The 14,589-nt window shown below is 47.2% G+C and overlaps 1 protein-coding gene across 2 annotated transcripts in view; it reads right to left on the reverse strand.

The window, feature by feature from the left end:
• The window catches only part of XPO4 (exportin 4), a 495,809-nt gene that overhangs the window by 86,443 nt on the left and 394,777 nt on the right, over nucleotides 1-14,589 (reverse strand). For both annotated transcript variants that reach the window (XM_085621575.1, XM_085621576.1), the window contains one exon: nucleotides 12,682-12,851. In XM_085621575.1, coding sequence (XP_085477701.1) covers nucleotides 12,682-12,851 — 170 coding nt within the window. The remainder of the gene's footprint in view (nucleotides 1-12,681; nucleotides 12,852-14,589) is intronic.

Consider the following 14,589-nt stretch of genomic DNA (forward strand, 5'->3'; position numbering starts at 1 on the left):
TTGCATCGAGAATAGATCATCAATTACCGAAGTTTTTCAGTTGGCACCCGGATCCTCTGGCGGAAGCGATGGATGCTTTCCTCCAGGACTGGCAGGGGGAGCAGGGGTATGCATTCCGTCCGTTTTCCATGATCACGCAGGTGTCAGCGCTGCTGCGATGCCAGCAGACGGAGGTGGTCTTGATCACGCCATGGTGGAGGTCTCCAGTTTGGTTTCCAGTTCTACTGGAACTTTCTTAGGATTTTCCAATCCAACTCCCACACTCTCCTCACATTCTCCTCAATCCCGACCTCGTTCCCCATCGACTAGTCCAAGAAGGGACGCTACGATTGATGGCCTGGAGGATCTCCGGCGTTGCTGGACGCTCCAAGGCCTTTTAGGAAAGGCTGAGGACTTGATCGCCAAGGCGTGGGCAGATAGCACGAACAGGAGATATAGATCAGCCTGGCACCGATGGCGTAGTCGGTGTGTGCGACAGGGTACTGATCACGTGGGGGCGGATGTAGTCCATGTCCTTAATTTCTTGGTGGGTTTAGCAGAGGATGGTCTGGCCTATCGGCCGATTAACACCTTCCGTTCAGCGATTTCTGCCGGTCACATGGTGGTACAGAGTTCCCCTGTTGGCGAACAACCCTTGGTGTGTCGCCTCCTTAGGGGGATTCACCTTTTGCTCCCCCGGGAACCGCGATTCTCCGTCCTCTGGGACGTGAACAGGGTTTTGAACCTTTTTCTGTCTTGGCAACAGAATAGGCAACAGAATAGGTTTCTCTCTCGTAAGTAGGGGACAGCCAAGTTGGCAATGTTATATCATGTCTGGTTTCCTGAAGGCGCGTCTCCGACGTAAGAGCCTTGGACATTTCTGCGGGAGTCTTTTCACCGGAAGGGGTTTCTTTCACAGTAAGCAGGAGAACTAAGTCTAACACAAGAGTTATTTCGTACCCAGCTTTTCCAAACTCCCCTAAACTGTGTGTAGTGCAGTGCCTCCGTGCTTATGAAGAGATGACTAACGAATCGCGCCCTCCGGGAGAGACACAACTGCTCATTGCATTATGCAAGCCGTACAAGGCAGTCTCATCCCGACCATCGCCAGATGGGTGCGTTGGGTAATGCAGGAGGCGGGAATCGATACCAAACAGTTTGGTGCTCATTCAGCGAGAGGTGCAATGGCCTCTAAAGCTTTTGCCCTAGGGGCGCGATTGGAGGATATGATGCGCGTGGCCGATTGGTCCTCAGATTCCACCTTCAAGAGGTTTTATTTCAAGCCGGTGCTGGAGGTAGCAAGGCTATTTGTCAACAAGCTTTGAAATGGCATAGTCCGAAGCCTCCGGACCTGCCATAGAATGAAAATTTGCCTAGCCTTCGTGCTGGTAAGTTTCAATTCTATTAAGGTCACGGAGGCGAGGATTATCCCTCCCAATGACTTCGGAGAAGTGGACCCTCCCCGTATGACTGTAAGTAATCCATTTATGAGAGTTTTTTCTAGGTTTAGTCATGAGTTGATGATGATGTTGCACAGTTGACGTTTCCTTGTGATATGTTCATTGGGTTTCGGGTCCGCCTCTGACACTTCCTTTTTTGCAGGAAATGATGGTACCAAACAGGACGCATGAAATCCGACAGGATGTGCTTTGCGCGAAGAAAGAGGAAGAGGAAACAGCGTAGATGGACTATGGTGGCCGGTCGGAGTGCTGACAGAGAGGAAGGTCTCCTGTTAAGACTTTTATTTTTCCCAAGTGTTCATGGGAAATGTAGTTTGTGATGTTTTGTTGATTTGCTGCTGTAGAGAATAAAGTGAAGGAAGAAGGCATAATTCTCTCCTCTGTGTCCTTAATAGAATTAAAACTTACCAGCACGAAGGCAAGGCAAATTTTCATTGGCTATCCTCCATAGTGTGGCTGCCTCACAGCCACCCATGTCCCAGCTGCATATCTTCTTACTCGCTTTGTGTGGAACAGGAGCATCTCTGGTTGCCTGAGGTGAAGCCCTTTTCCTCGCAGTGCGGACAATGAAGAGTCAGGTAAGACATGACCCCTAATGTAAACCAGGACATCCAGTGCAGGCCTGGATTTATTTTCTGACCTGTGGGGTAACAAACCTCGCCTTCACTGGGTCTTTAGTTGCCAGAGGTGCATATGGCCATACATTTGAGCCTGGGGAGGTACTGTACAGATCTCAGTCTTAGACAGGGTTTCAACCAAGAAGTTGTCATTTTCTTAACCATGTGGAACTTCACCTTAAGGTGCTGCAATAACTGAGAAGTGCGTAGTGGCTTCGTCACTGAGGAAAGGTATTTGCATTGGGGGTGAGGCATCGAGATACCCCTTAATGGGTAAGGGTCAAGATTTGTTTTCTACTGAGGACTGACAAGATATTTGCCTCAGGGGTCATCCAAGTCTCCCCACGTGCCAAGTAACGGCACAGGTTGTGAGGATCATAAGGACTTCCCTGGATCTGAGTCACTACGGTCCGAGGTAATAGACTGCTGTGGTGATTTAAAAGGTGGTGATGTGATAGGTTGTGAAGGTGGTGGTGTGTGAAATGGTGGCTATGGTTACCACAAGTAAATACATACCAACATCTGTGTTAAATATGGCTACATCAGAGTCCTCCTTTTAGCTGTAACCCTGTAGAGGTAATGTCTTATTCTGGATATATTTTTACAATTATTAATTATGGCCAAAGGCTTTCCTCCATTTAGAGCTACTCCTTTAGGGAACCAAATACGGTTCCTTTCACAGTTGATGAGAGCTATGCCTAAACGGAGAATCCAAGGCATGACTAAGACTCGCTCTGGGGTGCATGGTGGTTGATTGGGTGAGTAGCACATCCTCGAGTATGTTGCTCAGGTAGTCTTAAGGTGTGTGGGGTGGATATGGAATAGGATATCTGAGTAGTCTGGTCAGTGTTTGTTTGTAGATTGTATTTGATGACCGAGATGATTAGTTCAGAATTTGTTAGTTACTTAATGTGCTCCTTGACTGTGGTTAAGGAGTTTATCAAAGATGATCCTCTCTAGGGTTTGGCGAGTGGGAGGGTGATGAGGATTATATGGTGTGTGTTTGCAGGGGTGGGGGAGGAGCTGGTGCTGGATGAAGATTCTGTGGAAAATGATCATGGTGTGGCTGAAAGAATTACTAGTGCCACAGTGAAGTCTTTCTTAAAGGTGTTGTTGTTTTTTCCATGTGATCTCTAGGTAAGTTGGTTGAAGGTAAACATTAGAAAGTGTGACGTTTTCTTGAGAATTAAAGACCTACAAGACTTGCAGACAGGGTCACTGTCAGTCCTTCAACAGATTTGTGGCTTTTATTGATGTGTTGAAAGTTGTAGCTGAGAGAATTACAAAATATGTTTCAGTGTACATATGTAACATAACTTTACATATTCTGTAATTTCTTGCAGTATATTTTTTAATAAATGCATTCCAATTGAGATAATTAAATGAAAAAAACATGTTATTTAAAAAAAAATGAGAGAAATTCATTTTGAAGACAATGCGAAATTACTGTGAAGGATAGTGTCAACATTAGGGATCAGCTTAGGAGGCAGCATGGACAAAGATTAGGGCCCGATTAGTGTTAAGTGGCAGGGTTTAGCATGAACGGTACAATAGAGTCGGGGTTACAGCAAGGAAGAAGGATAAGGTTAGGGTTTAGTCTGTGCGAAGATCAAAGGTTAGAGTATGGGTTGAAATTAAAGGTATGTTCAATTCCATTCAGAAAAAACTTTTTAAATATACAAAACAGAGATTGCTCAAGAAGAGGGGCTGTGGCACTAAATAGTTTTTAAATGAAAAACTTGACATCAAATAGTTAATCAAAATGTTAATTTCAATAATTTTTATTCAAAATCTGACTTTTATTGAAATGTTTTTCAATGTAACATTTCTATGACATTACATTTTATTGAAAGGTACCAAGATGAAAGGGAAGACCCAAATTTACAAATAATGAATCTAAATCGATCTAATTTACATAGTCCAATTATCCTGAAATTCTGTTACAAAACTGGCCTTCCTGTATCGTCCTTAAATACCAATCCTGAGCCATATGGGCTTCGGCCCCAAATTTTGTGCATGGGTCCGCCTCCTGTACACCAAGCCGGTAGCGCACGTTACGGCGAATGGGCACATCTCTAGGGACTTCCCTCTTGAGAGGGGCACGCGTCAGGGCTGCCCCCTGTCCCCGCTGCTTTTTGCCCTGGTGCTGGAGCCATTGGCGGCGTGGATAAGGTGGGAACCAACGATAAGAGGACTCCGGTAGGCCGCGGGTTGGGAGGACCGCATCTCCTTGTATGCGGACGACATTCTATTGTATATGGCCTCCCCCAGGAGTTCCATACTGGTCCTCCTCAATATTTGTGAACTTTTCGGACGGGCATCGGGGTATACCATCAACTGGTCCAAATCCATCTTGTATATGCTGCATGGGCCTCCACCACAACTACCTGCAGGGTGCCTGCTACAGATCGCGACCGATGCATTTAAATATTTAGGTATCTACGTTACGACCGACCCTGAAGGCTTCTTCAAAAGAAACCTACTGCCCCCACTGGAGCGTCTAAAAAGGGACACAACACACTGGGGATCGTTGCCGCTGACTCTTCTAGGGAGGGCAGCACTTTTTAAAATTATGGCGCTCCCTCGATTCCTGTACGTATTGGAAAATGCTCCATTCCCGATACACCCAACCTATTTTAAAGCAATTGCAGCTCAGGTCTCAAACTTAAATGTGGGGAAACAAACCGGCACGCATAGCGCAGGCCAAACTGGTGCGAGGGTGGTATGATGGGGGGATAGCGCTCCCCAACATACATCTATACTACTGGGAAGCGCAATTGAAAGTGATTAATCAGTGGCTGCACATGGCACAAGAAGATCCGGCATTTAAGGCTGACAGGACTCAATTGGGAACGGGAAGTATGCTGTCCCCCCTCTATAATAAAAAGCAAACGCGTACGTTAATAGGGCCCACGAAACACACAGTCGCCATATGGCATGCAGCACAGGCAAAGCTGGGCTGGCAAGGGGTCATAACCCAACTCACTCCATTGTGGGACACAGGGAGACTGGGACGACTCAGGATTAGTAAGGGCTTCGATCAATGGGATGCCATTGGCATATCCACAGTAGGGGACATGTGGCATAAAGGGGGGGTGGCCACCTCGAGCGCCTCCAGCAACAGTACGATTTAGCGCCCACTGAAATATATCGGTATACACAGATAAAGCATGCACTCACAACGGCACTGCCGCCCGGTGTTGGGGTCCCGGAAGCCTCCACTCTGGAGGACAGGCTACTGACAGATCATATGCCTAAGCGAGCTAAGTCATTCACTTACCGCAAGATAGTTAACAACCTGCCGGACCCGACGACATCTCTTAGGGACCGATGGATCAAGGACGTGGGTGACCTCGACGACACAGAATGGCAGGATCCTCCCCAAAGGAAGTGGGTATACCCTCAAGACTTAAATTCTGCACCGCACATATTACACCAGATGCAGTGTGTTCAAGATGGGCAGAGCCTCGCGCCCGTATTGTCTTAGACAGTGTGGGGAGGAGGGTACCTTTTACCACACGATATGGCACTGCCCGAAGATCAGGGCCTATTGGGTGAAAGTGATGAGAACGATTTCACAGGCAGGTGGGGTGTCACTTCTGCTGGAGCCCAAGAGTTGTCTACTAAATGTATGGGAACCAAACGACAAAGCTAGCGCAAGAGTGGGCAACGCTGGGGATTATGACGGCCAAGCGTAACATAGCACAGAAATGGGGGGCGGGGGAGGTGCCCTCACTTAGAGCTTGGTGTGTAGATATGGACAAGGCCATGGTAGCGGAAAAAGGAATATGCTACTTACCAGTATGCATCTGTTCTTGGCATGTAGAGCTGCAGAGTTGTACACTTAGCATAGGTCGCCATCTGGTGTTGGGCCCGGATGTTTGCAGTTTGTTTTTCTTCTTGGACAGTCTTTGGAAGTCACGAGTTTGGTGACTCCTCCTTCGGTCCGTACTGCGCATGGGCTTCGGCTCCATCCTCAGATTGTTTTTCGCCAACAGGGAAATGATGGAGCGTAGTAATAACAGTGAGAAACCCATGTGTTGTATCTAAATAAGATGTACTGGAACGGATACAGGTAGCCGGGGAGGCGGGTGGGCGTGTACAACTCTGCAGCTCTACATGCCAAGAACAGATGCATACTGGTAAGTAGCATATTCCGTTCGAGGCATATGAGCTGCAGATTGTACACTTAGCATAGATTATATAGCAGTACCCAACCTTAGCGGCGACCACCGGTATCCGTTGCAGCTGTTTGAAAAAGTGTCTTTAGTACAGCCTGGCCCACCCTAGCTTGCTGCTTGGAATGCACATCTACACAGTAGTGTTTTGTGAAGGTGTGCGGTGTAGACCATGTGGCTGCCTTGCAGATGTCATCTAAGGGTATATTCCCTAGAAAAGCCATAGAAGCCCCTAACTTTCTTGTAGAGTGGGCTTTAGGGGGAACAGATAATGTTCTCTTTGCCTTTTGATAGCAAATTTGTATGCATTTTACAATCCACCTAGCTATCCCTGATTTTGAAATGGGGTTGCCTTTATGTGGTGGAGAGAAGGAAACGAACAATTGTTTAGTCTTCCTGAAGGGTTGCGTTCTTTGTATGTAGTATAGTAACGCCCTTTTTACATCAAGTGTGTGTAAGGCCCTTTCTGCAACAGATTGGGGTTGCGAAAAGAAGACAGGTAATTCCACTGATTGATTGAGGTGGAAGGGGGAAATGACTTTGGGCAGAAACTTCGGATTTGTGCGAAGTATGAACTTGCTGTGATGCATTTGTATGTAGGGTTCCTGTATGGTGAACGCTTGTATTTCACCAACCCTTCTAAGGGAAGTGATAGCTACAAGGAAAGCTGTTTTCCAGGTGAGAAACTGTAGCTCACATTTGTGCATTGGTTCGAAGGGCGGACCCATTAGTCGTGTAAGAACTAAATTTAGATTCCATACAGGGGAAGGTGGTGCCCTGGGAGGAATTACTCGTTTAAGGCCTTCCATGAAGGCTTTAATAGCGGGCACTCTGAAGAGTGATAAATGCTGCCTGTTTTGTAGATAAGCAGCGATCGCTGCTAGGTGTAGGCGTATGGATGAATATGCCAGGTTACACCTGTGAAGATGGAGCAGATAGCATATGATGTGCTGTATGGATGCATCTAGGGGGTTGATTGTATTGTTACGGCAGTAAATTACAAATCTTTTCCACTTTGCGGCATAGCATGCTCTAGTGGTAGGACGTCTGGCTTCCATGATGATGTTCATGCAATCAGGGGGAAGGTTAAGGTATCCGAATTCTAAGATTTCAGGAGCCAGATCGCCAGGTTGAGCTGAGCTGGGTCCGGGTGCCTGATTTCTCCATGGTTCTGGGTTAGGAGGCATGGGGAAAGGTGCAGCTTTTGATGTGGTACCACTGATAGTTGTAGTAGCGTGGTGTACCACGGCTGCCTGGCCCACGTTGGAGCTACCAGAATGAGTGTGAGGGAGTGCTGTTGTAGCTTCCTGACCACTAATGGAATTAGTGGGAGAGGTGGAAAGGCGTATGCAAATCTGCCTGACCAGTTCATCCATATCGCATTGCCCTTGGACAATGGGTGTGGGTATCTGGCGGCGAAGCTTGGGCATTTTTTGTTTTCGTGGGTGGCGAAGAGGTCTATTTGAGGATGCCCCCACTGTTTGAAGAATGGGTGAAGAACTTGTGGATGCAGTTCCCATTCGTGTAGTTGTTGCGTTTGTCTGCTGAGCAGATCTGCTATGGTGTTTTGTAGTCCTGGAACGTGCTGTGCCAGGAGAAAGATGTTTTGGGGAATTGCCCATCTCCATATGCTCTGGGCTAAGCGGGAGAGCTGGGGAGAGTGTGTCCCCCCCTGTTTTTGTATATAATACATCGCAGTCATGTTGTCTGTGCGAATGAGGACTGCTTTGCCCGAAATTTGTTTTTGGAAAGATTTTAGGGCTAGAAAGATCGCCAAGAGCTCCAGATGGTTGATGTGGAGCGATTTTTGCTGTGGCGTCCATAGACCTTGCATTGTGAGATGTAGGAGGTGCGCTCCCCAGCCGGAGAGCGATGCGTCCGCTGTTAGAATCACCTGAGGAACCGGGTCCAGGAACAGCCGTCCTTTGGAAAGGTTTGTGGTGTTCCACCACTGCAGAGAGTGATGTGTGCGGCCGTCCACCAACACCAGATCCGTCAGCTGACCCTGGGCCTGGTTCCACTGTTGTGCTAGGCACTTTTGAAGTGGACGCATGTGGAGTCTTGCATGGGGCACTATAAATATGCAAGACGCCATCATTCCTAGGAGCTTCATGAACACTCTTGCTGGAAGAGAGTGTTGGGGAAGGAATGTTTTGCGTAAGGCTTGAATGCTTGTGATTCTGGCTGAGTTTGGATAGGCAATACCTTTGGAGGTGTCTATAGTGGCCCCGAGATATTGCTTTGTGTGAGATGGTATGAGGTGGGACTTTTGGTAGTTCACCGTGAAGCCTAGCTGGTGGAGCAGTTGGATGGTGCTGTTTGTATGTTGCACACATTGGTGGTAGGACGTGGCTTTTATCAGCCAGTCGTCTAAGTAAGGGAAGACGTGAATGTGTTGACGTCTGAGGTGTGCTGCTACTACTGCTAGGCATTTGGTAAACACTCGTGGTGCAGTGGTGACCCCGAAGGGGAGAACCGTGAATTGGTAATGTTGCCCGTCCACCACGAACCTGAGGTATTTCCTGTGAGAGGGGAGTATTGGAATGTGAAAGTATGCGTCTTTCAGATCCAAGGTTGTGAGAAAGTCTCCCTGGCAGAGGAGTGGGAGGACTTGTTGTAGAGTGACCATGTGAAAATGGTCTGAATGTATGTAGGCATTTAGAGGCCGGAGGTCCAGAATGGGTCTGAGGGTCTCGTCTTTCTTTGGTATTAAGAAATATAGAGAGTAGACCCCTAGATTTCGTTGATTGACGGGGACCTGCTCTATAGCGTGTTTTTGCAGGAGTGAGAGTACCTCTTGTTTGAGCAGTGTGGAATGTTCTTGAGACATTGGACGGTGCCTTGGTGGGATATTGGGTGGGGTAGATGTTAGCTCTAGACAGTACCCTGACCGAATGATTTGGGTCACCCATTTGTCCGATGTTATGGACTCCCATACGTGGATAAAGTTTTGTAGTCTGCCCCCGACCGGAGTGGAATGGTCTGGGGGGAGCGGAGGGGAGTCATTGTGCGGGGGGGGGGTGGCAGAACGGGTGTTGTTGGTTTTGCCCCTGCCCTTATTGTTGTTACCCCTGTAACCACCTCTCTGATTGCCCTTTGAAAAGGTATTTTGAGGAGGGGACTTGTAGGAGGTAGAGGCGTTATCGGTGGAGGAGCCTCTGCCTGTGCCACGAAAGGACGAGCGTCGAAAGGAACGTTTGGAGGCTTGTGTTTGGAGTGCCCCCATAGACTTTGCTGTGCCTGTGTCTTTCTTCATCTTTTCGAGCGCTTCGTCTACCTTTGGCCCAAAGAGTGTTTCCTGGTCAAAGGGGTGATTGAGTATGGATGCCTGGACTTCAGGCTTGAACCCTGAGATCCTGAGCCAGGCGTGGCGACGAAGCAGGACACTGGTATTTATGGCCCTAGAAGCAGTGTCGGCTGCATCGAGGGCACACTTAATGGAGGTGTTTGTAATTAGTTTACCCTCCTGTATCAGGTCATGAGCCTTGTGCTTGTATTTTTCTGGAAGGTGCTGCATAAGAGCCTCTAGTTCGTCATAGTGTGCTCTATCATATCGCGCAAGCAGTGCTTGTGTGTTTGCAATGCGCCACATGTTTGCAGCTTGGGAGGCGGTGCGTTTACCAGACGCGTCCAGAAGTTTAGATTCTTTGTCTGGAGGTGGGGAATCTCCTGAGGATTGGGAGTTAGCCCGCTTTCTAGCTGTGGAGACAACTAGGGAATCTAGGGGAGCAGGGCCCTTGATGTAAGCAGGGTCTGTGGGTGCCGCCTTGTACTTCTTCTCTATTCTAGGGTTCAGTACTCTGGCTCTGACAGGGTCTTTGAACACCTCTGTAGCGTGCTTGGTGACACCCTTAAACATGGGTAAAATGGAAGTAGATTTGTCTTGTATATCAAATGTATCCAGTAGGAAGTCTTCTTCTACTGGTTCACTGTGCATGTCCACCCCATGGTAGTGTGCTGCTCTCTGCACTAAATGATGAAACCCTAAGGAGTCCTCTGGAGGAGACGGCCTTGATGGGTATAGGTCGTCCTGAGGTACATTGGGTATATCAGGGTTATTGTAATCCTCCCATGGATCTGGGGTCCCTGGTGGAGTGGGATCCATTGGGGCGTCCGCCGGGTAATTGTCCGGATCCCCATCATCCGGATCTGGGGATGGGGCCGGATCGTAGTGAGGTAAAGGTGGCGGAGACCTGTGAGTTGGAGGCGGTGGAAGAGGTGGAGGGGGTAGGGGAGGCGGTGGTGGGGAGGGCACTCTGAGGGGAGAAGTAGCAGAGTCCTTCCTTTTGGGTGGAGGAGGAGGAACCGGAGCATCAAGGCGTCTTTTCTTGGTAGTTAAAGTCAAAAGCCCAGTCTTTGGATCTTTGGACAAAGTCTTTTGTAAAGGGTCTGGTGTAAACAGAGCCAATGGTGTCGAGTCGTCTGTCGGCACCGGTGATTTCGGAACCGGGGGTTTCGATGGTCTGTGTGCGCCATGCTTTTTTGAGGTCTCCGGGTGTTTCGGCGTCGAATGATGTTTCGGCGCCGGAGCGTCGGTGCCGACAGATTTGTGTTTGTGTTTGGTCGGCACCGAGTGTCCAGGCTTCGGCACCGGTGGTTTCGGAGTCGAGCTGGATTTTGCAGTCTTCGGTGCCGGATGCTGTTTTTCGGCACCGGGTGCGGGCTGGCTCGATCCCGAGCTGCCATGAGACTTTGGGGGCTTCGACACCGGGCCCGAAGGTGGGGTGATCGAAGTTTTGGTTTTGGTTTTGCCCAGGCCGGCAGGCGAGGGAGTAACCTGAGTCTCTTTGGTTTTCGGCGCGGGGGTGGGAGGGGGCATAGTACTCACGGCCCGCTGCGCTGGTGTAACGTCCTCCACGTCGGAGTCGTCGGCCTCGGAAGCGCTGACGACGTCTTCCTCCTGCTCGGTGTGTGTTTGCCCCGAAGCTTCGGCGTCGTCTCCGAAGATGTCCGGTGGAGCTGCAGAGGATGAGTGCGCCATGGTGCGTCGAGCTCTTCGATCTCGGATGGTCTTCTTCGATCGAAAAGACTTGCAGGCGGGGCAGTCTCTAGCCTCGTGTTCCGGAGAGAGGCAAAGGTTACACACCTGATGGAGGTCGGTGTGGGGAAATTTAGACCCACATTTTGGGCACTTTTTGAACGGAGTCCTTTCCATCGGCCGGGACCGGAGTCGCGGAGGGCCCGAAGGCCGGTGTCGATGTACGGGATGGAGAAAGTGCCGCTTCGAGAGATGAAGATGATGAAGGAACTCGAAGAATCGAGGATTTTCCGTCGAGGCTGGAACCGTAGAAGTTCGAAGCCGGAGCACGAAGTATCACATCCGAGCCCAATGGCGGAAAAAACCAATCTGAGGATGGAGCCGAAGCCCATGCGCAGTACGGACCGAAGGAGGAGTCACCAAACTCGTGACTTCCAAAGACTGTCCAAGAAGAAAAACAAACTGCAAACATCCGGGCCCAACACCAGATGGCGACCTATGCTAAGTGTACAATCTGCAGCTCATATGCCTCGAACACAGTATTTATTAACCGCGGTTGCCCCAAAAAATGGAGCAAGATCTGGGGAGCGTGGAATAAATACAGAGGCAACATCTGTGACCCACCCACAGAACAGGCGGAAGAGAGCACAGATGGGGACTGATAGGGAAGAAGGAGGATGGTTACTGGGTGTTGCGGGGTATGTAGTTGCCATATTATGTTTGAACGCAATGCTGAGCCGAAATTGCGATTTCCTGCCTACTGCTATGTATGTTTTGCAAATGAGAAAATCTCTGCCTTGCTGCTGTTTTAATTTGTCAACGAAAACAATAAAAACAAAGTTACAAATACCAATCCTGTAGCATATCAGGACAAGGCAATCTGGGAAGTAGTGTAGGTAAGAATAAGTGATGGGTCTGTGATGAACAGTGCGTGGTGTGGTGATAATTTCTGGAATATCAGCTGTATAGACCTTTACCCTTTCAGGTTATAGCAGGCTCAAACAGAAATCACCCTACTCTTTTAACACCCCACAATGCCCTGATTGTCCCATAGAAGAACGGGAGTTGACTAGATGGAGAAGCGTTCACAAATGCCTGTTAAGATATTAAACAAGCTCAGTACTAAGAGGCAGGGTTTCACAACTACCAGGCAGGGGATTTTTAGGGTTTCTCCCATTTGACACAGGGTATCTGGGAAATAATTATAAACAAATAATGTAATAATCTTGAATGAAAATATTAAATCTATCTGCAAAGTTTTGGCAAACTTGTTTAAAGCTCATTGACAAAATTTGTTATAAAAAGGTGTAAAGCTCCTTTGGTGCTATGCTAACACTTGACTTTAAATGACAAACTGATATCCTTGCTCTTCTATGCATTCACATTTAGGTGATTGAATGCACTTCGATACAGTGTCATAGTTAATACTGCCTGCTGCTTTTGGTGATTTGATTTTTGCTGGTGCTTACCTTTCTCTTCTTTCCACCAATGTCACTAGCAATTGCACAGTATCATTTGCCAGATCTGGCTCAGAACTCCACACCGAAAGATTACTGATGACCTTTTCCAAAAGATAACCAATAATCCACTGGGAACCTTCTGTGTCCGCACCAAATGCTGTATTAAATGGCAGACTGATCTTTAAGAGAGAAAGAAAAAATGTTAAACAAAACTGAATTTCTCTTAAAAGTATTTCGAAGATAGTCATTAAAAGTACAAAATCACTGATAAATGGTATAACAGAAAACATGAAGACCAATTAAAAACATTATGCATTACATAAACACAGAAAAGCAATGTCTTTAATAGTTAATAGGTGCATAATCAAAGGTCTTTCCTTTCATCTCTGTTTAAGCTTAGGGTTGCTCTGGTCACTGCGCTTATTACTTCACGCATTGACTACTGCAATTCTCTGTATCTTAATATTAATAGAGACACTTTAAGCAGACTCCAGATGATTCAGAATGGGGCTGCCCGTCTGGTCTTGAAGGTCCCTAAACGTCTATCAGAGAGGGCATCTGCTCATTTTAACTTATTGAGATACTGGATCCTAAAAATTGTATAAGGCTCTTCTGGAATGTTTGGTTTCTCTGTTGGTCTGATACCAGTTAAGTTATTCCAGAGATCAAATGGGAGTGCAATTAATGAGCTTCCTTTCCTTGTGTCCTTTTTTAGGGTACAGCAATATAGTGTCGAGCACGATTGAAAAGCAGAGCTCCTTCAACAACATGAAAATAAATCAATTTGTAAATCCGATGTCTTACTATGGATACATACATATATATCACTGAAAAAACCCAAAGGTTACAGGGACCTTATAGTTAGGAAATAGAAGGAAAAAATCCTTAGAAAATAACTGAAAAAACCCCAAAGGTAACAGATGCTATATTTAGGCACGCATTTCACTCGTACAAAACCAGTGAAATTCAGCAGTCATAGTTACCTGAGCTAACTATAACTTACCCTCCTGCAATGCACTGCTTATGAACTCACATATTACATCACTCTTGATATGGTCAGTAACATCACTGATGACACCAGGGCACAGGGGTCCCCGAGACCACCACATTTCTTTTGGATTAGCATTGGAGAGGTGGCGGACCCCAGGGGTCTGCTTGCCTCTTCCTCCTCCCAACACACTATAAGCCCCGGGGAGGTGGCTGTCAACAGAGCACAAGGAGAGGGACCCCGTGTTCATTGCATTTCCAAAGGTAATAACGCAAATAAACATTTTTACAATGGCATGCCACTTTCTTTACACAGAAGCAACTGAATTCCCTATTCAGGTTGTGGCCTACTGTTTACTTAATAAGATATAGAGCACTAAGAGACCTGTCTGTGTATATGCGCTATACAAGAGTAAATTAACATAACATATGAATATTATGAAAATTCGGATTGGCTAGACTTCCACTAAGTCTATGCCTTCCTGTGATTTTAAAGTCACCAATATAAAAAAGTCTTTTAGTAATGATTATATCTGTAAAACAAGTTTGTTGATATGATTCCTAACAAGTGTACTAACATCCAGTCCATGCTTCCAGACATCAGTGTCCTAATTTCTACCCCACTATAGTGCTCCCTTTCCACACCAAATCTTTTCTCCACAGGAATTAAAAGAATCTCAGAGGCTTGCATGACATAAGGTGGGCATACTCTCATTAAGCAAGCTGCTGTAGCTTATGTCACCCAGTCCTGCATCAATGTTATGCCCTAAAAAACACTGCTAAATGCCAACAGTGTAAATGAAGCAAATGTGACTTTTCAAAGACTTATCAACCAGAGCACTAGGGTAGTAATTTGAAAGACGTGTACATTCTAGAATCCTAACTTACTGAGTAACAGTTCACAAACTGATGTTCAACTTGTATGTGGCA

The sequence above is a fragment of the Triturus cristatus genome, chromosome 8, assembly GCF_964204655.1.
Source record: "Triturus cristatus chromosome 8, aTriCri1.1, whole genome shotgun sequence".
In the NCBI taxonomy this organism is placed as follows: Eukaryota; Metazoa; Chordata; class Amphibia; order Caudata; family Salamandridae; genus Triturus; species Triturus cristatus.